At 61.1% G+C, this 19,993-nt stretch overlaps 2 protein-coding genes across 8 annotated transcripts in view; both read right to left on the reverse strand.

Annotated features, from left to right (window-relative positions):
• The window catches only part of REXO1 (RNA exonuclease 1 homolog), a 41,120-nt gene extending 36,494 nt beyond the window's left edge, over positions 1-4,626 (reverse strand). For 6 of the 7 annotated variants that reach the window (XM_054805295.1, XM_054805291.1, XM_054805292.1 and 3 more), the window contains exon 1: positions 4,301-4,626. In XM_054805295.1, the coding sequence (XP_054661270.1) occupies positions 4,301-4,496 (196 nt within the window). In that variant the 5' untranslated portion in view covers positions 4,497-4,626. Of the gene's footprint in view, positions 1-1,127; positions 1,263-4,300 lie in introns of those variants that run through there. The other variant, XM_054805293.1, reaches the window with a different exon arrangement.
• A 6,528-nt stretch (positions 4,627-11,154) lies between these two features.
• Positions 11,155-18,435, reverse strand: ABHD17A (abhydrolase domain containing 17A, depalmitoylase). Its single transcript, XM_054805765.1, has 5 exons — positions 18,301-18,435; positions 15,978-16,493; positions 13,852-14,046; positions 13,037-13,216; positions 11,155-12,118 (listed from the first exon to the last, which is right to left on the reverse strand). The coding sequence occupies exons 2-5, from the start codon at positions 16,289-16,291 to the stop codon at positions 11,893-11,895; spliced, it is 915 nt and encodes a 304-aa protein (XP_054661740.1). The 5' UTR covers positions 16,292-16,493; positions 18,301-18,435; the 3' UTR covers positions 11,155-11,892.
• Positions 18,436-19,993: the final 1,558 nt, after the last annotated feature.

The raw sequence follows: 19,993 nt of genomic DNA on the forward strand, positions 1-19,993 counted from the left end.
GTGACGTGTGGGCTGAGGATGATTAAAACTGGGTTTTAACATTTAAAGAGCAACTTTAGATTTCACCAAGTATCATTTTGCACAGTGTTTTACATACAAGTCACAGCCATCCTACGTGGTTGGTTTTTAGCTGAAGACTTTGAAGAAGGGAGAGATGAAGTGGCCTCCCGCATCAGTGACAGGATCAACAGAGTCAAAGCTGGGGAGATAAGCCCAAGGGTTTCCCCGCACCTGACCTGGCCAAACAGCATTGCAGTGGCTTACTTGTGGGTTGGGTAGCGTAAATCACACAGAGGTGAAAAACTCCGTCACTGGACGGTACCGCACGAACCCATCCAGTCACCTTTCAAAGATGCGATCTAGATCTAATCTTAAAAGCCTTGCCTGTCCAAATAGAAAATCCACACAGCAAGAAAACCACCCCACAAGCTTTGGACGACACCAGAAAACTGCCGAGCAACTGTCAGTGCGCACCGCTCTAGAATAAAGTTATTTCACGGCAGGGTGCTGAAAGCCTGGCTCTTCCCATCTCAGGCTAACACCTGGATCAGAGCAGACAAAGAGGAACTCAGACCTCCAGACCTGGACGCAGCTTTCTGCTCTGCGTTCAAAAAACATCCACCTCTTAAGCACCTCCTGACAGCTACTACCAAAACCAGCAAACCAAAGCGCTGGTTTCCTTAAGATATTTATGAAGAGATGTATTATGCTTCTTTTATGTCTGTGAGCATACTCAGGACCTAGACTTTAAAGAGAGACCTATTTTTCTCCTCTAAAGCTCTTGAAGAGACGCTTTTAGGACTGAAGGCAGTTCTTCCCTCCTCCTTACACAGCACGCTTTCAAAGCACTTCACACACATTCAATAATCTTTTCATCCTGCTCTGAAGCAGGTGGGTTTTAGTCATTTTGTAGATGGAAAAAACACTTCAGCCAAGTCAGGATCAGAATTTGCAATCTCCAGATTCCCAGTCCTGCACAGGCTCACATTTCTCAGCCCACCGACAGCACCGTGGAAATGCCACATTGGTGCATGCTACTGCCCCAGCACCTCCTCAGCTTTCAGCCAGCACCGAATTTCCACAAGCCCCCAGGTAGCCACACTCTTACCATGCAGGCAAATACTTACAGTAAAGACACTGGAACAGATTTCCCACATGAAGTATCAAACATTTCAGAACTCGGTTCAAACGTGCCCTATGGACCGGACACATCACGCCGGTTCCCTCCTCACCCAACAACTTTGTATTTACTGAGCTGCTTTCAGAGGGGCAGAGAAGGGAACGCCTGACACATGGAAACAGCAGCAGACAGAGGAAAACTCCAGCCTCCTGCTGCTGCTGATCCCCTAACAGGCATGGAGGCCTCTCCACCACTGTCTCCCCATGGTTGGGACCACAAGAGAACTCTATGAAAAATAAAGATCATCTACTACGAGCATCTGAACACTAGCTTCTCGGGAAGTCTGGAACAGTGAGGGGGCGCAAAGAAAAGGGGAACAGCGCTACGTCCCACTAATTCCTCTTTTCACCTCCTCGCTGCTCCGTCTGGCACGTGTCCGCAGCCTCCTCCCACCACGACCTGGCAAGGCCAGCTCCACTGCTCAGTTTTCAAAAGCTATTTTCAAGACTACAGAAGATCTACTAAGAGTTTTGGGGTTACTGCCAGTCCTATGGTGATCCAAAAACATCAAAGTCAACATCAGCCTTGAATCAGTATGTTTAGCAGGCTGATTCTTTAGATGTTGTCCTTTTTTCTGGGCACTATCCCAGAAAACTTAGATCTACATCGTAGCTCTTGGTGTAGGTACCCACCTGCTTTCACAAAAAAAAAATCATGCTTTTAAAGCTTATTTATCAAGTGACATGATTAAATAGGTCAAATATGCCCAAGTGCGCTGTTATAAGGCTACTTTAAAACAAGACAGGCAGTTTCACTGACAGGGAACAACTTATGTTGGATCGAGAACACGCTTCCAAGAAGATGGTTGCCTGGTTGCTAGCTAAACTACTACACCCTCTAGTGTAAATCTTAAATACATCCTTCCAGGCTAGATGAGCTTCAGACAGACAGAGGAAAAGACAGGAGCACTTCAACCTGAACCCTTCAGATGAAGCTAAGCCATAGAACTACTTAAAAAACAACTGCAAAAGCATCTTCTGATCCTATAGAAATCAGGCACCTTACACAACTCCACCGAAATCCTCCTAAAAGAGGAACCAGTGTTTTGCAGCAGGTTCATCACTCATTTTCCATTTTGCAACTGAAAAAAAATGGCTGAAGTCCAACACTAAGCTGAGGTGGAAGTTACAGATCCTTGGTTATGACAGCTGTGCCATGCATTAGATGCCAAGAGTTTGGGAAAGAGGGCAGGAGCACATGCTGAGCCGGCTGGGGGGTGTGGGAGGCAGCGGGCTGGAAGTTAAGCCTCGGGGATCCTGCTTCTTTCGCAAGTGGCAGACACTTCACCTCGGAAAACTAGACCCCATGCTTATAGCTTTTGCTTTACAAAAGCCAGAGTTTCTCTAAGAGCCATAACACAGTAAGTAAACTGCTCTCACTCCCCAAAACACAAGCTTTCTCTCCTGGGTCACTAACACGTCCAAGCCAGGCCTAAAAAGATTAGCACTGGGATCATTTCTTTTTTGTCATTCACACTCAGCTCTTAAATTAACGCTTTTCAGACAGTATTAGAAGCTGCACACACTTTCCAGGTGCACCAGGAGGTTTTACTAAAGGCCAACCTTCACTTCCCCATTTCGAAAATCAAAACCAGCACCAGCATTTATTTAGCACAGCAGCATCTGTTTCAGGTGGCAGAACAAAATGAGCAAATCTAGTTCCAAAACCAACGCTCTACAGATATTTAAAGACAAATAGGAATAGTACACCGAAAGATAATTATAATATCAAGCATCTAGAGATCATCCTAAAGGGTTCGAAGGGTTTTTCCAATTCAAAAGAACACTGAAAGAGGCAAAAATTTTTGTCCTCCTAATATGGTATCTGTCTGCCTGGGACAGCCCTGAGTATGTTTTGGGTTTTGTTTTTTTTAACTAAACCACAGTTGTGGTAAGTTGACCTGGTAACCAGGAGACGCAAAAAATTAATCATCTTCCAAACTTGCGAATAACCCAAAGTTAAGCAAGCACAGAAAAAATATGGCAAGTTATGCTTAATTTTGACAACTTCTGCTTCAGGTTGCTAGAGACCATACATTACTAGCAAGCGTGTAGCTTGCACACTAGCAACTGAAATAACAAAAAAGCTTTAACAAAGAGAAAGCAAGCATTCTACTAGGGAGAAAAACGAAGGCTTTTCCTCTCCAAAGCAGATCAGGAAATAATGCGTGTACGTAAAATGACATGAGTTGCTGGAAGAATGCAGAACAATAGCTCACTATCTTTTTTGTAGCCAAGCTTCATTTGAGAAACCTGGCAGCACTCCACGCCTTACTCAAGTCCCTCACTAGGAGGGGGCCCAGCTCATCACTGCACCCCCATAACACCCCACCAGCAGGACCTGCCTGGCGGCACTGGACCAGGGAACACATCACCTCCAGCTCCCAAACCCCACACACCTTCTGAAGGGCTGTGACGGCACAGCAACCCTTAGCAGAGGTTTGAAAGCCTGCCCTGACACCCCACTGCCATGTGAGCTGGGGTGCCTGGAGGGACAAAGAAAGGGATGAGAACAGAGCTGCCCTTCTGCAGCCTCCATCCCGGTGATGAGACAGGCTGTCCTCAGGCAATGGGACATTTTGGAAAGCTGCTCTCCACCACCTCTGCGCCAGACGGCAACTGTGAGATCAGACCGACGACGACGAGGAGACACCCATCTCTCTCAGCCGGTGGGACGGAAAAGGCCTTCAGACCCTCCTTCAGAGGCAACAAGAGGCCCAGAGCCCGGGCAGGGCCTGAGCACAGATACAAGAGCTCGGGGGCGAGGGGGATTCACCTGCCCCGCCTGCACGATGCTGACAGACCCCCGTGGGGACATCCCACTCGAGAAGGACTTGGGGGGGGGAAATACCAGAGCCCCGGGCGCGGGTGGGATTTAGAGGAGAGTTAGATTCAGGCCCTGAAGGGTGGGCAGGCGTGAGGAGGAGAAGGACGAGGGGCACGGGCCCGTCCGTGCCCGGGGGAGGACATGCTGCTGCTGGGGGGCAGCGCCGGGGGCGGAGGCGGCGCAGGGCCGGGGGCGAAGGCGGCGCAGGGCCGGGACCAGCCACACCCCGGCAGGGGAGAGACGGGGGAAGGGGAAGGAGGTACCGCGACCCGCCGGGCCGGGCCGGGGCCGTACCTGCGCCGTGGCCGAGCGCGACCCCCGCGCCGAGGCCGCCGGAGGCTCCGCACCGCGCCGCCGCCGCCGCCGCCACCGGGGGGTGCCGGAAGTGGCAGTAGGGCCGGCGGCAGGGCGGCCCCCCGCCCGGCCCCGGTCCCCCGGCGCTGAGGAAGGGGCAGTCGATGCCGCGGAAGTAGCCGGTGGATCTCAGCATCCCGCCGGCTGCGGGGCGGGGAGCGGGGCCGGGGCGCGGGGCGGGGGGGAGGAGAAGCGGGCGGCGGCGACACGCTCCCGCCTCACACCGCCGGCGCCGGCCCCGCCGCCATCTTGGAACCGCCAGACCCGGCGGCGAGGCCCCCGCGACGCCGCTGCCCGCACAGGGCTGCCCGCGGCGCGCCTGAGCGGAGCGCGGGGCGGAGCCAGGGCCGGGGGCGGGGCTAAGGGAGAGTGCGGAGGGGAGACAGCGGGAGCGTGAGGGAAATGGCGGCCGGAGGCAGCCCCGGCCGCCGGCTCTGCTCCCCTGCTCCTTTTGGGGTGCCAGGGTCTGACTGGCTTCTGCCCGGCGGCTGCAGGCCTGGGGGCACCGGCGTGCCCGTGGGAGGAGCCCGGCGCGGGTCTCTCCCTCAGGAAGGGGCCGCCGCGGCCGCAGGGTGTCGGACCCCGGGCCTGGAGGTCAGACCCCCGTCACTCTGCTGGAGCCACAACTGGCGTGTGACCAGTTTGTAGGAGATGCTGACGAGAATATCTCCAATTTCCGCTGGCTTTGGGCACACCGCTGGGCCCGCTCCCCCCAAAATGGCCGCAGAGCGAGCGGGAGGTGCTGGGGAAGGAGGGTGCAGGCCCTGGCCCTACGGCCGCCACATCCTGCTGCCTCACAGCACCACGGGCTGCTCTGCTGCACCCCGACACCACCACATCCCTCCTGCTGCGGCCAGAGGGACGGCCCCGGCTCCTTGCACTGCGGCCCACCGTCCCCAGCATGGCCCGCTGGCCCCCAGCACGGCCTCGGCCTTCTGGAAAGCAGCAGAACACCAGCCAGGTTTTGGTAGAGGGACCAGAGGCAGAAATAACTCGCCTGAGGCCATGCAGTCGAGCAAACTCATCCTGCGCTGCTCCCCGCCATGAAGAGCCGGCCCTCCCTCCATTGCCCAGGCAATTGTCACACTTGTATTTACTGTTGGGGAAACTGAGGCATGTGGTAACAGCCATTTGTCTGCGCTGAGTCGGCACCGGAGCGGGGACTGGGAGCCGACCCTGGGGGGTTCGAGCACAGAGGGGCACCCGCAGCTCCTGGGAATCGCCCAGCGCTGACCCTGCCTTGAGTTGTCAGAGGAGGGACTCTCCACCTTCAGCAGATGAGGCTGTTTTGGGACAGCAGCGAGTGACCAAGCCCTTCGAGGAGAAACCCCATTAGGTGGAGCCAGAAGCCCCAGCCCAGAGAGAAGGGCTGATCCAGGAACGCCTCATTGCTTGTGAAAGGAGCGATGGGGCAGTGCAGGGAGCCAGCTAGATGGTGTGGAGAAAGGTGCACAAGGAGGAGTCGTCCTTGGCCCCAAGGAAGGCCAAGGGAGAGATTACAAAAGTCATGTTTCATAGTAGTCTTAAAAAAAAAACCCCACACTTTATTTTCAAATACGGCACCACAACAAGGCGATGATCCTGCCTCCTCCCTACCCATCGCTCCCCCACGGCGTCCCAGCAGAGCAGGTCCAGGAGCTGAGGATGAGGAGGGGAACCCACCACCGCGCCTGGCCAGCGCGCAGGGGATGGCGAGCAGCAGACCGATGCCCCAGCACTGCCGAGGTTTTGGGGTTAGCACCTGCCGGCCCTGGGAAACCGGCAATAAAAAGCTTTTTAAAAGCAGGAAACACCCGGAGAGCAGCAGCCTTTCCTCTGGCAGAAACGTGCCACCGACGGTGCTTTACAAGGTACCCAGGGAGGGCTCACACCGAGCATCCCCACTCACGCTCCTGCCAGTCAGCTCCCTGCCTCCCACGAGTGCTAGCAAGGCAAGCTATTCTTCCCCCCCCCCCAAAAAAAAAGCATTTTTATTTTTATGATGTAGATAAATCTATTTTATATAACTTCAGCTGTAATAGAGAGGACTCTGTAGAAATACCACATGCATAGACACACACTGAATAACATTTCCCTTCCATATAATTCTTGCCCCATTCTTACTTAACTCACAAGCTGGCAAAATAAAATAATATAAAATAAACCATTCATTTCTGTCCAGACTTGGAGGACCCCACATGGAAAAACTCCCTGAAATCGATTCAGGCTGATCTTGGCTACGCTTCCGCTTCCCACATGGGAAGGCTTTAGGATGCCCTTGGGAGCGAGGGCTGTGCCGGCGCATGTCCCTCCACGTTTTTGCCTCTCTCCTGCGGGAACTGGATCTGGGGGAGTTTCTGGGAGGAAATGAGCAGTTTTCTGGGGGAAAAGAGTCAGAAAAAAAAAGGAAACCAGCCAGAAATGCTCATCTGGCCGGAGCCTCCCACCTTGCAGACCTCTGCTCCATGCTTCTTATTTTGCATCACTGTAAAAAAGCACCTCCTGGGGCAAATTTCCTCTCCTCATGGTGAGGTTTTACAGATTTTCTCTGCATCCATGTAGGAACTTTCCCGTTGTCCCGGCACAAGGCACCAGCCGGGCGGTTTGTGAGGTTGGAGAAAGAAACCGGGTGTTGGGAGAACAGGGGCTTCCCCTGAGCTGCTAAAACATCTTCATGCGGGGTCGGCTCTTCGCAGGGAAGGGTTGGTGTGCAGGGCGATACCCATCCCAGAACTCCTGGTACCCCATCCTGGTACCCCCACACATCCCGCTTGACCCCCCATCTCCCCCCCATGGCCAGGGGTGCTCCGTGACACCCCATAATCCCATCCACATCCTGGGGCAATGGCCCGGCCGCTGCATCCCATGCTGCCCAGCCCCAACCCGCCAGGTATCAGCCAGCCCGGGGAGGATGCTCCAGCTCCCCAAGGGTGCTCCCAGGCCCCCCGGGTGCTCCTGGCACCCTGAGGGGATGCTCCAGCTCCCCAAAGGTGCTCCCAGCTTCCCCAGGCGTGCGGTGCCGCATGTGCTGTCCAGGCGTCATGGCCGCAGGGCTGTGGCAGCCCGTGGGCCTCCCTTCACCGTCCCAGCCTCCAGGCATCGTCCAGGCATAGGATGACAAAGGGAAGCTCACAGGGGGCAGGGGGCCGCGGCCCCGCACTCCTCCCACCGAGCGCTCCTGCAGACGGAGGAGAGACGTGAGCCGGGAGGGGAGGGAAGGGGGCAGGAACCCCGGGGGAGCTGGGGGGGTCCCCAGCCTGCGCCACATCTGCAGGAAGGTGAAAACCAGCCCATGGATCTCCCCGGGGCGACCTGCCAGCCCCGGCGCTGCTTATCCCCGCTGGGGACAGTTTGGGACATGGCGGGTGTGCAGGGTGTGAGCGGGGCCGCGCACTCGGGGAGCGCTGGCTTTTGCAGGGGGATTGTGGGTGAATGTGGGGGTTTGCACGTGCAAATTGGAGGGGGTGGGGAGTGCAACACCACAAGGGCAGCGTGGGGGTGCACATCCATGTGTGTGTGCGCGCGTGCATGCGTGTGGGTGTGAATGCGCGTGCAAGCCTGCGCAGGAGTGTGCGTGTGCACATCGCTGTGTGCTTGGCTGTCTGTGTGCAAGTGTGAATGCGTGTGCGTGTGTCTGCAGGCACACACCTCTGCGTGCACACGTGTGTGTACGTACATGTGTGTGGGTGTGTGCACATGTGTATGTGTGGCACAGAGCTGGGTGGGTCCACCCCACGGTTGCCCACCCACAGAAGCCAGGCCCCGGCACCCTTCCCAGGACCCAGCCCGGCGCAGGGGGACCCCGGGAACCACTGGGCACCCGCCACCCCCCTGTCGTCGTCCCCCGCCGGCAGCGCAGGGTGGCGGGTGCCCCCCTGCATCCCACGCTCCCTCCTCCCCGTGACGCGATGCCACGCTTGCCATCCCTCACCAGAGAGGGTCTGGGCGCAGCCGCGGGCACGCTGGGATGCTCACAGCGCCTGTGCTGCCGGAGGAGCGGGGGCAGACGGGCTCTGCTCCCCCAGCCCTGCCGCCGGCCTTGTCCTCAGCTGTCCCCCGCCGGCCCCACGTCGCTGCCCCACTCACCTGGCGGGGCAGAGCCGGGGCTGCTGCCAGCGCATCCTGTCCTCTCCTTGTCCTTTCCTGTCCCCTTCCCTCCATCTTAGCCAGCGCCGTGCAGAGCCCCTCACCCTGGCATCCCTCCTCCGGTGCCCTCCCCTCTCCCCAGCCTGACCACGGGTGGGATCCTTCCCCTGTGCCCTTTTATACCGTCTTTGTTCATATGACAAGCACGTGAAAAACCAGAGCAGAGCTCAGAAAAAAGCTCCTTAAGACGCTTTAATTCAGTTTCCTGGATCCCATGACTGAGCTCGGCCTGTGAACAGGGTCTCATGACTGTGGCGCGCAGGCCCCGGCCATCAAAAGCCTCATTTATGCCCCAAAAGAGACTTAAACCCCTCTTGGCCAGTCACCTGGTGAGCCCCATGTCCCCCACACCTGGCCTCGGCCGCAGCCCCATCTGCACCGGCATCGCGCCTCTGCCGAGGGCTCATCCCAGTGGGAATCCCGTCCTTTCCCCCGCGGGATCCCCGAGACGATCCGTACGTCGTCCCCTTTCATGGCCGTTACACGCGGGCACACGGGGGCACACGCGGGCACCCCCCAGCCCAGCCACGTGCCTGCGACTCTGCAGTGGTGGGAACAGGAGCCGCCTGGGCCCCAGCTCTTCTGCCTGGGGACTTCAAAACAACCTGGGGGAATGCCTGCCCTGTCCCCTCTCTGCTGTGGCTGCGGGAGGGACTTTGGGGACACTCGGAGGCCGGACCTTGCCTTTCCCCTCCTCCACACCCTCCTGAGACCGCGGCTTCAGCCGAGTCCCCCTCCGGGCACCAAACCCTGGCCAGGTCCAGCCCCAACGTGGCCTCTTCCCTTCCCCGTCCCCTCCTGGTGCTCCCAAACCGTGGCACCAGCGGTGGGGACAGCAGTGCCATCCCGGTGGCTCACAGCCCAGCGTGGCCCCACCAGTGGGGGATGCTGTGCCCAGGACCCCCGGGACAGGTCTGGCTCATGCCTTTTGGGGACCCTGCAGCTCACGTGTGGGTTAGCGCTTCTCCCTCCAGTGTCACTCCAGCTGCTCGTGCCCGGGTGAGATGGAGCCTGAGCGCTCTCAGGCTGGGAGCAGCAAAACATCCAGACCCAAAAAGCCCCCCGATCCCCAGTGACGAAGGGTCACCCCCACAGGTCCCCATCACGGGGCAGCAGCTGGTGATATCTGCCTCGCCAGGATCCCATATATCTGAGCTGGGTCTAAATTTTAAAGATCAGGCTGAACTTTTATCTCCTTTTGCCTTTTTTTTTTTTTTTTAAATAGAGACACAGTAAATACTAAGTCACCCCAATATCCCCCCCAAACCCAACTACTGGCCCTGAGATGTCTTGCTGGCGATGCAGAGCCGCTCTAAAGCATCCGCAGCTCAACAGGAAACAAGCAGCAGTAAGAGGATAAAAATACCCTTGGTGCAAACAAAACGTCTCTATGTCGGGATTAGGGCGCCGGGGGCTGCTCCAGCCCCACTAATCGGGGCTGGGCCAGAGGGGGGCCGGGCTGGGCGACCGCGGTGGCTTTGGCTTCCAGCACACGTGTGAGCTAAAGACTCTAAAACCACCCGGCAGCTGCGTGCAGCGAGCTAGGGAAAGGAGGGGAGGGCTGGGGGAATGCTCAGGGAGAACCCAGACATCCCGGCTCCTGGACCCCAAACTCCCCCAGAAAAGAGGGGGAGACCGCTCAGAGCCCAAACACCCAAATCCTCTTCTAGCTCCTGCAGAGCCAAGGGAGAGAGGGTCCCCTCTTCTCCGCTGGAGGACCCTGTCTTGGTCCCGGGAGAGGCGAGGGATGTGCGAACAGGGGGTCCCGCGCCCCCACCTCGGCCCTCCCCAGCTCCCGGCCCCAAACAATAGGTGCATTTGAGTGTTCTGAGCGCGGGGCCGCAGCAAGGCCCCACCACGAGACCCCTGAGCCCCTCCAAGAGCCGCCTAAGGAGATTATCGCTCCTCACATGAGCCCGCCGGGCCCCACGGCCTCCCACTGGGGAGGAGGGGACACAAGGGTGACAGGGACGCGGAGCGGGGAACCAGTGCCTGGGAGCCCCACGAGGGTCCCCGTGGGCAGGGGAAGGGGCAGAACGGGGCTTTGCTGATTGGGTCAGGGCAGGAAAACACACGGACACTTTGAACAGCTCTTCCCGGGGTGGAGCAGGTGCTGACCCAAAAAGAACAAACCTGACCGGTTTGCCTTTCTGGGGGCGCAAAACACCCCGTCTGCCGGCAGGAGGGCACGGCGGGGTGCCCCACACGCCAGCCTCCGTGGCCTGCATGCGCCAGGCATCGCAGAGCTCTCCCTGCAGCCAGGAGCGCAGCTGGGACCACAGCAGGTCAAAAATAGGATTTGCTCCCCCCAGGGCCACGCTGCGGCCCTCGCGATGACACTGGGAGGCCCTGGGGACGTCCCCCTTCCCTGCAGTGCACCTGAGCCCCCCCCCCCCGTGGAGGCTGATCCCATGGGATCTCCTAAGGAAATGGGACAGGCGCTGGTAGGGGAACGGGCCCCTGTTGTCCCTACGGCCCGATTCGAAGAGACAGACCTTCGCAGCCCAGTCCCGGGGGGCCAACGGTCCCTGGAGGAAGGTGACAAGCGCAATTCAGCCGAGGCATTGGCCAGCGGGGAACGCCGAGGGGCCGGACCCCCTGGGGGCTGGGGCTGGTCCCCCTGGCTGGGTCGCAGGGAGGCAGCCCCGGGAAAAGGGCGCACACGCGGAAAACGTTAAACCTCTGCTCTTTATTGGGTGCCTGGTTTCCTCGCCCCGCTTCCCGAGCGCACCGCGAGCGAGCGGTACGGAGGAGGTGTTCCAGGGGTGACCTGAACACAGGGGTGCTCTGAGAAGGCAGAGCAGGGCCAGACCGGAGGAGGTGTGGAGCAGGGGGGCACCTCCTCCAACCGTCCCCACACTTCCCTTGGGGACACAGCTCTGCAAACACCAGGCACCCCGCCACCACCGGCGCTGATCCCGGGAAAGCTCCGTCAAGAGCAGGAGCTGCCACCTCCTCTGTTCGGCCTCACAGCGACGCCGGGGAGGCAGCCGGGCCCCCAGCCCCTCTCCAGCTCGCCTTATTGCTATAGTCAGAGCAGCAGAGCGGCCAGGAGGAATTCATGTTTGCTGCTAGGAGAGGGGACGAGGACATGTCTGAAGCCGAGGATTCGCCATCAAGAGGGTGGGCTCTCGTCTTTCTGGGGAAGGGGGAAGGAGGGAGCTGCCGTCTCTTGCCAGCCCAGCCGGCGGTGCCGGCAGTGCCGGGGCTGGCACTGGGAGGGAGGAGAGCTGTGCTCGTGTCCAAGAGGAAATGCACCGCCCACTCCAGGGCCTCCTGCTCTCTCCTGAGGCTGGAGCTGAGGCTGTACAAACTCATTGCACCTCCAGCAGCAGGGACTGGGGAGGGGCACTGGGAGAAGTGGACAAACAGGCAGAAACCCCCTGCCCATCCCCCCCGCCCTGCGGCTAGTTGCGTTGGCTGGCCAGCTCCTGGGAGATGAATTTCCGAAGGCGCTCGAGGTACTGGCTGTAGAGTTCAATGTCGTTGTGCCCGGCCCCGTCCACCCACAGCGGCTCCACAGCCTTGGGGCAGCGTTCAAAGAGCGCCAGACCGTGGGAGAAGTCGATGACTTCATCCTCCGTGCCATGGATGATGAGGACGGGAGAGGTGATTTTGGAGATCTTCTCGATGCTGCCAAGAAGATGGGTAGGGAAGAGATGAGAGAGGGGGGTAAGTAGGGGGATCAAGGCACCCCCCATTCCTCCTGCCCCCAAAACACATCCCCTCGGGGAGAGGGACTACGAAACGCTCTTTGATCGCAGCAGAGCACGAGGACACGAAGCTTCTGCCAAGGATGAGCTCCGGGACAAGATCTCCCTGGCGTGACAGACAAGGACCAGACAGCGGTGACCACAGCCCCGTGGGACCTGGGCAGGGCTGATGGGAAGTGCTGCAGGACAGCGTGAGCCCAGGCCCTCCCCGCGTCGGGATCAGCCGTGCCGGGCGTTGAGCAGTGGAAGCATGGCTGTTCTCAGCCCGGCCCCAAAGGCCGCCCAAGGCCATCGGGATGCAGAGCGTGGGCTGGTGGCTCCCAGCCACGGCTTCCGGCTCGTGGACCGTCCCTTGGGTCCGACTGCAAGGGAGAGGCGAAGCAAGAGCTCATCCCACCTCAGCGCTGCCTTTCTGTGCCACCATCCCTGCCCTCTGCAGAGGGGGGAAAACAGCCCAGGAAATTATCCTTGAGGGAGAGACGGGTCCTGGGGACCCCTGGGGCTTGTGATACCTGACCGGGGGCCAGTGGGACAGCCCCAAAGCTGACAGGCAAAGATGCTGGGACAGGATGGCCAGGAGGTGATGCCACCAGAGGACACGGTGTGCAGACATGGCATGGCCCTCAGGAGGGAGCACGGTGACCCCAGGGAGGTTACGGTCCCCCAGAGGGGACCCATGCAAGGCAAGAGGATGCCGATGGACATGTTTAACTCTATCACAGGTCCATAGTTTTCACCATAACCCCTCTTTGTGGCCAGGGCTGGTGTTCAGGACAGAGCTGGGCTGGGCACTGCCCCTCCACAGCTGACCCCTGTCCCTTCTCCTCAAGCCACTCACTTGGGGAAGGCATCGAACCAGTAGGTCTTCTTGGTCTCGGGGAAGGCGACTCTCATGCCAGAGGTGAGCGGGGAGTGGAGCACGATGGCAGCGCACTCGTAGCGGGAGGCCAGATCAACTGTGGGCACCGTGCCGATGCTTTGTCCGTATAAAATAATGTTCTCCGGGCTGATCCCATACCTGGGAGATGAGAGGGCAGGTCAGCGCCCAAGCACCAGAGTCACATCGCCAGGAGATACAGCCCAGGGGGTCCCCCTGCTCTGGCCGCAACCCCCTGCAAGGTTTCCTGGGGTGGGGTGGGAATGGGACTCTGTCCCCCCATCTTCCCCCAGCTCCTCGTGCTGTGCCCAAAGCAGTTGCCCTGCACCCCCAGCAGGACCAGGCAGCAGCCGGGGCTGAGCTGCCAGATGAGTTGGGGGGGTGTCAAGGCTCACCCTTGCCAGGAGCAGGGTTACAGGGGGGTTCACGGACCCCGGATCACAGCCACAGGCAGGGCAGAGGAGGCAGAGCCCGTCACGGGGCTGCACCTCGAGCCCGGCTGGGGAACCGGGGCTGAGCACAGGCAGGGGAGAGCTTGGGAACAGCAAGATGGGGAGCACCGCTTGTGCCAGCACCCCCAAGCAAGGTCATACCCCCGCAGCATCCCTGCCCCTCTGGGTCCCCCGGCCTGCTCCCCCAGCAGCTGCTTTCCAGCCACACCTTCCTGTTACAAGCGGCTCAGGTTCCCTCTCCGGGAGATTTCCTGTTTTCCAGACTGCCCGCCTGCAGGGTTTTCCTGGATGTCCTCCCTTCCCCCTGCCTGGCGCCCCACTCACCGCGTCCGCAGCGCCTGCCACGCGGCATCGATGTCGGAGTAGAGGTTCCTCTCCGAGGGCTTGCCCGTGCTCACGCCGTAGCCTGAGTAGTCGTAGGAGAAGATGTTGCAGTTGATGCGGGTGCCCAGCCCGATGTAGAAGCTGCTCATCTGCCCCAGGTCCACGGCGTTGCCGTGCGAAAAGAGCACCGTGTACCTGCAGCACCGGGGAGAGACGGACATGGCAGGTTAATCGGGGACTCTGCCGGCAGTGCCATCACGCTGCCCAGCGGCTCGGGGACGGATGCGCCTGGGCAGCACCGGCCAGGATGTCTGCTTCGGAGGCCGAAAACCAAACTCCAGGATGCAAAGGGCCCACACAACTCTGGCCACCAAGGAAAGTCCTCGCGACACCCCCGGTCCAACCCCAGAGATGCCCAGACCCTCCTCGCCGCCCGGGGCCAGGGGCTCGCTCCCAGCAGAAACAGGCAGCCCGAAGGCAGAGCGATTCTGTTCAATTTTTTGAGTCTATTTTTGGTAAAAAGCTCAGAATTTGGAGCTGTTTGCCCAATGGGGATTTCAAGTAAGAATTCTGACAGCGGATTTTTTTCTCTCCTGAGTCTGGCAAGACACCAGACGCGGGGAGAGAAGTGAATTGTGGGAATGACAAGGCACAAGAAATTTCCACCATAAGGGGAAAAACAATGTTAATCATAAAAATTAACACTAATAGCGCATTGATGGAAGCTTGGCTCTCTTCTGCCAGAGGGGGGGAGCAAGACCTGCTGCTTGCCGAGCCCCCACAGTTGGTCCGAGAAGTCTGTGGCCAGTCTGAGCCTCCATGTCCCAGCCTGGACGCCCCAGAAAGCCCTGGCAGGAAGGCGGTGGCAGGACGAGCTGCAGGGAGGACAGACCTGGTGCCCCAGGGGGTTTGGGAGGGCCGAATCCCCCCCAGCCCTGCAGCCTGGGCAAAACGGTCACTCCTGCAGGCCGGCTGGGATCAGGGCCAGCGCCAAGCCTCACCGCGGCAGGGCACGGACACGAGGATGTGCAGACAGCGCAATCCTGCCGATGGTTTCCTCTCTTCGGGGACCTACGATGCACGCAGGGACAGAGCGGACGTCCCTACCAGGCAGCGTGCAGAGGCCTCCTGTAACGCAGCTTTCCAAACCCGCGAGAGCCATCCCCCCAAGCCCACCCGCTGGCTTCGAAGCCTTCGGCAAGCCGAGGGCAGATCCGGGCTGCGTTCCCCCATGCAGAGGTCTCTGTGGATGCCGTCCCTTGCAGGGCGTGTTGCTCCCGGGAGGATACCGGTGTGTGGGGTCAGCTGGGGTGCTGCAGGCTTTGGGACCTGGCCTCTCTCCGCACCCCAACCCCCAGGCTGTGCCACTGGCTCGGGGAGCAGCTGCCGAGTCCCCTCCCGTCCCCGCACCATCCCCTCGTGCCTAACCACCGGCAGCCGGGAGGGGGTCTCGGTCCCGCACCCTGGGCTGCCCCTCTCCAGCTTCCCAGTTTACAGACCCACGGGGGCGACCAGCAGCAGGTTGTGCCTCAGCCCCTCCTGCCTTTCACTCCTATCGCTCTTCTCCTTGAGGAATCAAATGCGCCCGTGAATTAGACTAAACACGCAGACCTGGTTTGCCGCAGGCCTCTCCTGGCTGGCACAGGCTCCTGACCATCCACGTGGTCACCGCAGGGCTGGGGACAGAGGGCGAGCGGCCGGCGCAGGCACCCCCAGTGCTCACCGAGAGCCTTGCACAGACGCTCAGTTCACAACTGGAGCGTTACATCACCGGCATGACATCAGGGGGGATCTGCGGGCAGCCTAGGGGAATCCCTTATGTCCCTATAGCCTCCAGCTTTGCCTCCGCTCCATGTTTAACCCCATTTCCAGCTGCAGCCACAAGCCAGACCGGTCCCGGCAGCCGCGCTCACCCGTCCCGCGGGACGTCTCAAACCCCCATGGCAGGGCCACCTCCTTCAGCAAGGTGCTGGGTCAGGCCGGGGCAAGGAGGTGGCACCCAGCTGAAGGAGAGGAGGGGACAGGACGGCACCATGCCTGCCAGCACGTCACCAGCCCAACATTGAGCAGGACGGTGTCAAACTGCCGGCAGCAGCATCGGGCCAGCACGTCCACGGGTGACTCACCTGGCACCTGGCACGCAGCGGACATACATGCAGCCGACGCGGTTCCCTCGGCTGCTTTTGGTGACAAACACCTCGATGTTGTCCAGCTCCCGCTGGGAGTACTGGAAATCCGCCCGGTCCTTCAAGTGCAGCTTCCACCGCCCCGCAGCGCCGCCGCGCAGGGAGCCGGTGCTGGTGCTGCCCACGGGCTCCAGCTCGGGGACCACGGCGTAGGTGGGCTCCGGGGGCAGGAAGGCCAGTTTGGCGGCGATGCGGCTGGGGCAGGGAGGGCAGCAGAAGAGGCAGCAGAGTTGGCTGATCGACAGCCCGTTCATGACGATGGCGAGGCGAAAGGCAGCCGTGCCCGGAGCGAGGGAGGATCCGAATCAGACAGATGCTGGGAACGACGACGGCCCGGAGAGGCCCCGTCCTCAGCCAGCTCTCGGCACGGCTGCCGCCGGCAGTCCGCTGCGGGCCGGGACGCTGGTCGGGGCTGGGGCGGCTGCCATCCGTCCGTCTGCGGGCAGCAGCGGTGGCCTGCGGGCAGGTCAGGCAGCAGTGAGGGCTCTGCAACGGGCACCCCCACAGACGCGCGCGACCCACGGCCGGGGACAAACACGCACCTCCCCGGCACACCCGCACGCCGGCAAACACACTCACCGCAACCTCCTCCAACACGCGCACAGAACACACGCCCGCCGCTTACAGCCCCCGCACTCGCACTGAACCCACGCACCCCCCCAAACCGAGCCTCCTTCAACACTTCCCAGCCCACACACCCCCACACCACGCACCGCAGCCCCCGCGTGCAGGCCCACGCTGAGGAGGCGAGGACGGCGGGCGCATACACACGTACACACACACGCTCTACGACAGCCGTGCGGCTGGTGGTACAAAGGACACAGCCCCTCCAGGAACCCCCTCAGATGCCGGCACAGGCCTGGCCACACAAGTGTGTGGCGGGAACACCGAGCTCCTGAAGAAAAAGGGGAGGGGGGAGAAAGGGGAGAAAAAAAAAAAAAAGCAACTATTTTCTGCAAGTTTGGGCACAGGCTTGAGCTGAGGAATGTCAAACCAGCCCACACCCCGAGGAATTCACTCCATCTGCTTCAGAAGGGCTGGGAAAGGGGAGGAAAGGGTGGAGGGGGGCGGCTTCCCGGCCAGCTGGGAGGGGAAGGCACGCGGTGCCGAAATATGCTGAAATATTCAGAGCGAAGGGATGTCCCGTGTCCTGGCCCGGCTGCAGGCCCTGCACTTCGGGGGCCGGGGCTGAATTCGGGTCGCCCTCGGGCCAGTGGCCACCCGCAGCGGTGCCAGGGCCGGCATGGCACCCGGCACATGGCAGCCCAGGCCCTCCTTGGGTTTGGCACCCTGCGTGCCGGCAGGACCACACGCACCCACAGCAGACGAGGGTGTCCGGCGGCCGCACACCTGCACGGGCACGTCAGGGCGTGGGTCCACGCAGGCAGAGGCAGGCAGCTGCCGGCGGCGCAGGTGCCATGTGTCACGCTCGCGCCAGGGCCAAACCCCGGCCCCGGCTGGGGACAGGCAGGCCTGCGGGCAGGACCCCGTGGGCAGGCAGCCCTGCCGGCCCGGCTGCCCTCGCTCCGCAGCCAGCACAGGGGCCGGATCCACACGCGCGCCCACCCTGACCCCACACCCACTCACCCCACGCCTGGTGCGGGGGCCGGATCCACACACACTGACCCCCCCCCCCCAACAGACACAAACACTCCCCCCGCAGCCAGAGTGGGGGACCCACGCTGCACCCGCTCATTGACCTGAGTGGGACCCCCCACACTGACCGGTGGGTACCCCCCCACCCCCACTGACCGGCATGGGCCTCCCCAACCACTGGCAGGTGTGGGACCCCCCACTCCACACACACTGATGGGTGTGTGGGGGGTCCCACACATGCTGACCAGTGTGGGCCCCTCCACCGACTGCTGTGGGCCCCCCCCACACTGACCCGCGTGGGACCCCCTCCACTGACCGGTGGGTGCCCCCCCCCCCCCCACTGACCGGCGTGGGCCTCCCACCCCACTGACACAAGCGGGGCTCCCCACTCCACACACACTGACCTGTGTGGGCCTCCCCCCCCCCCCAAACACACACCGACCAGTGGGACCCCCCCTCCCCTCCGCCACTGACCGGTGCGGGCCCCCCCCACTGACCCGCGTGTGCCGCCCCACTGACGGCTGCGGGCCCCCCCCCCGCCACTGACCGCTGTGGGACCCCCCCTTCCGCCACAGGACTCGTGTCCCGTCCCCGTCCGTTTCCCCCCCCCCCCCCCCAGGCGCCTCCCCCCCACTCCCCGGCCGAGACAGAGCCGTTCCCCCCGTACCCGGACATGCTCCGCCGCGGCCCGGCCGGGCCCCCCCCGCGCTCGGGGCTGCCAAGGGACGGGCGGCCGCGACGGGCCTCCGAGGCGGGGGCGGCGCTGCACGGCGACGGGCTGGCCCCGCCCACTCGTCTCCAGGAAGTGACGCTATCGGCCCGCCCTCGTTACCAAGGCAACGGCGCGGCCTTCTCTAGAGCTGCCTCCTGTCATGGCGGACGCGCCCGTACCGAGGGACGGGGGCAGGAGTTCCTCCGCACGGAGGTCACGCGTGGCCAGGATATTTCCCCACTCCCCAGATGACAAAGCCAGCCTAGGTCCCCCAAAATGAACACCGGGAAGGATGGCTTGGACCCCGGAGGTCCCACGCGGGTCCTAGGCCAAGGCCCAAACCCCCTCTGCGGGTCCCAAGCTCCAGCCCTGCAAACGCGGGTGGAGAAAGCAGCTCCCCCCCCCAAGGGAAATCTAGACTCCCAGGGCCTAGGGGCGCTGGATACGGCCCCAGGACGCAGTTTGTGTACCGGGGTGGTAGGAAGAGAAACCTGGAGTGGGGCGCTCCTAACCCCTGCCAGCACCGGGCACCGTTAGTTATTGTCCGTGGGGAAACCAAGGCACAGAGCCCCACAGCCACCCCAGAAGAGCCCAGAGCTGAGCCAGCACCGGCATGTGACACATCCGTGCCCATAATGAACCATCCACAGCATCCGAGCAAACGAAACTATTAATATTTACACTTTACGAAGAGGAAGGACACGCAAGGGAAAAGGTAGGTGATGGAGAAGCAGGCGGCTGCCCTTCTGCTGTGTGGGCTTTCCTGTCGCATCCATGGGAGCTGCTTCGCCTCCCCAGGGGCTCGCGACTTTCACGCGAATGCAAAGGCGAGGGGTGGTTGCAATTCCTCACGGCTTCCCCCGAGAGTGATGGCACATTCTCAGCCAAAACCTCAATGGTGAAACCCAGCCTCGCCCCGCACCGTCAGCACCGTGCTTATGGCCCAGGTGCATCCTGGCACTAAAACGTGCCACCACTCACGTGCTCCAGACATGACGCTGGTACTGCCCAGAAGCAAAAAATCTGAGGAAAAGGCTGTCGAGAGCCAGCCTCACCTCCACTCCACGCTGGTGGGGGATTTACATCATTTTTGGAGGTCTGAATCCTCCTGGCAACGCCGTATGACAGCAGCTGCCGCAGGGCACGCGCTGCTCTGGCTGATACCAGGAAAAAATGAAGCCTTCGGAACAATCCCCTTGCAATCACCAGGGCAGAATTGCCACAACTGGGAGGAAACCAGCACTTGGAAGGAGCCGCTGCGATTTCTCCCGGCTGTCGGTTCAGCCCCTGTGGCTCCGCTCTCCAACACCCCTGTACGAGCTGATGCTGAGGGAAACACTTCCAAAGCGTGGGACGGCCAGAACTGGGGCAGAGGCTGCTGCTTTTCCCCCGGGACCCGTCCGGGCTTCTCTGTTTGTGAGACCGCCAAGAGCCCTGTGGCTGCAGCCCTGCTCCTGGCATTCCCAGGGAGGAAGAGCCGCTCTGGGGTGGGCGCAAACCCTGCGTGGTGCGGAGACAGCTTTCAACACGCCCCAGAAGCCTCCGCCTGCCTTGTGCTGTGTACCTGAGCCCCACATTTTCCTTTCTAACAGCTCCAAAGGCTCCACGTGTTGGGGGTTTTTTTTTTTGAGTGCTATCGAGCCCGGCA

The sequence above is a fragment of the Grus americana genome, chromosome 28 (assembly GCF_028858705.1).
Source record: "Grus americana isolate bGruAme1 chromosome 28, bGruAme1.mat, whole genome shotgun sequence".
In the NCBI taxonomy this organism is placed as follows: domain Eukaryota; kingdom Metazoa; phylum Chordata; class Aves; order Gruiformes; family Gruidae; genus Grus; species Grus americana.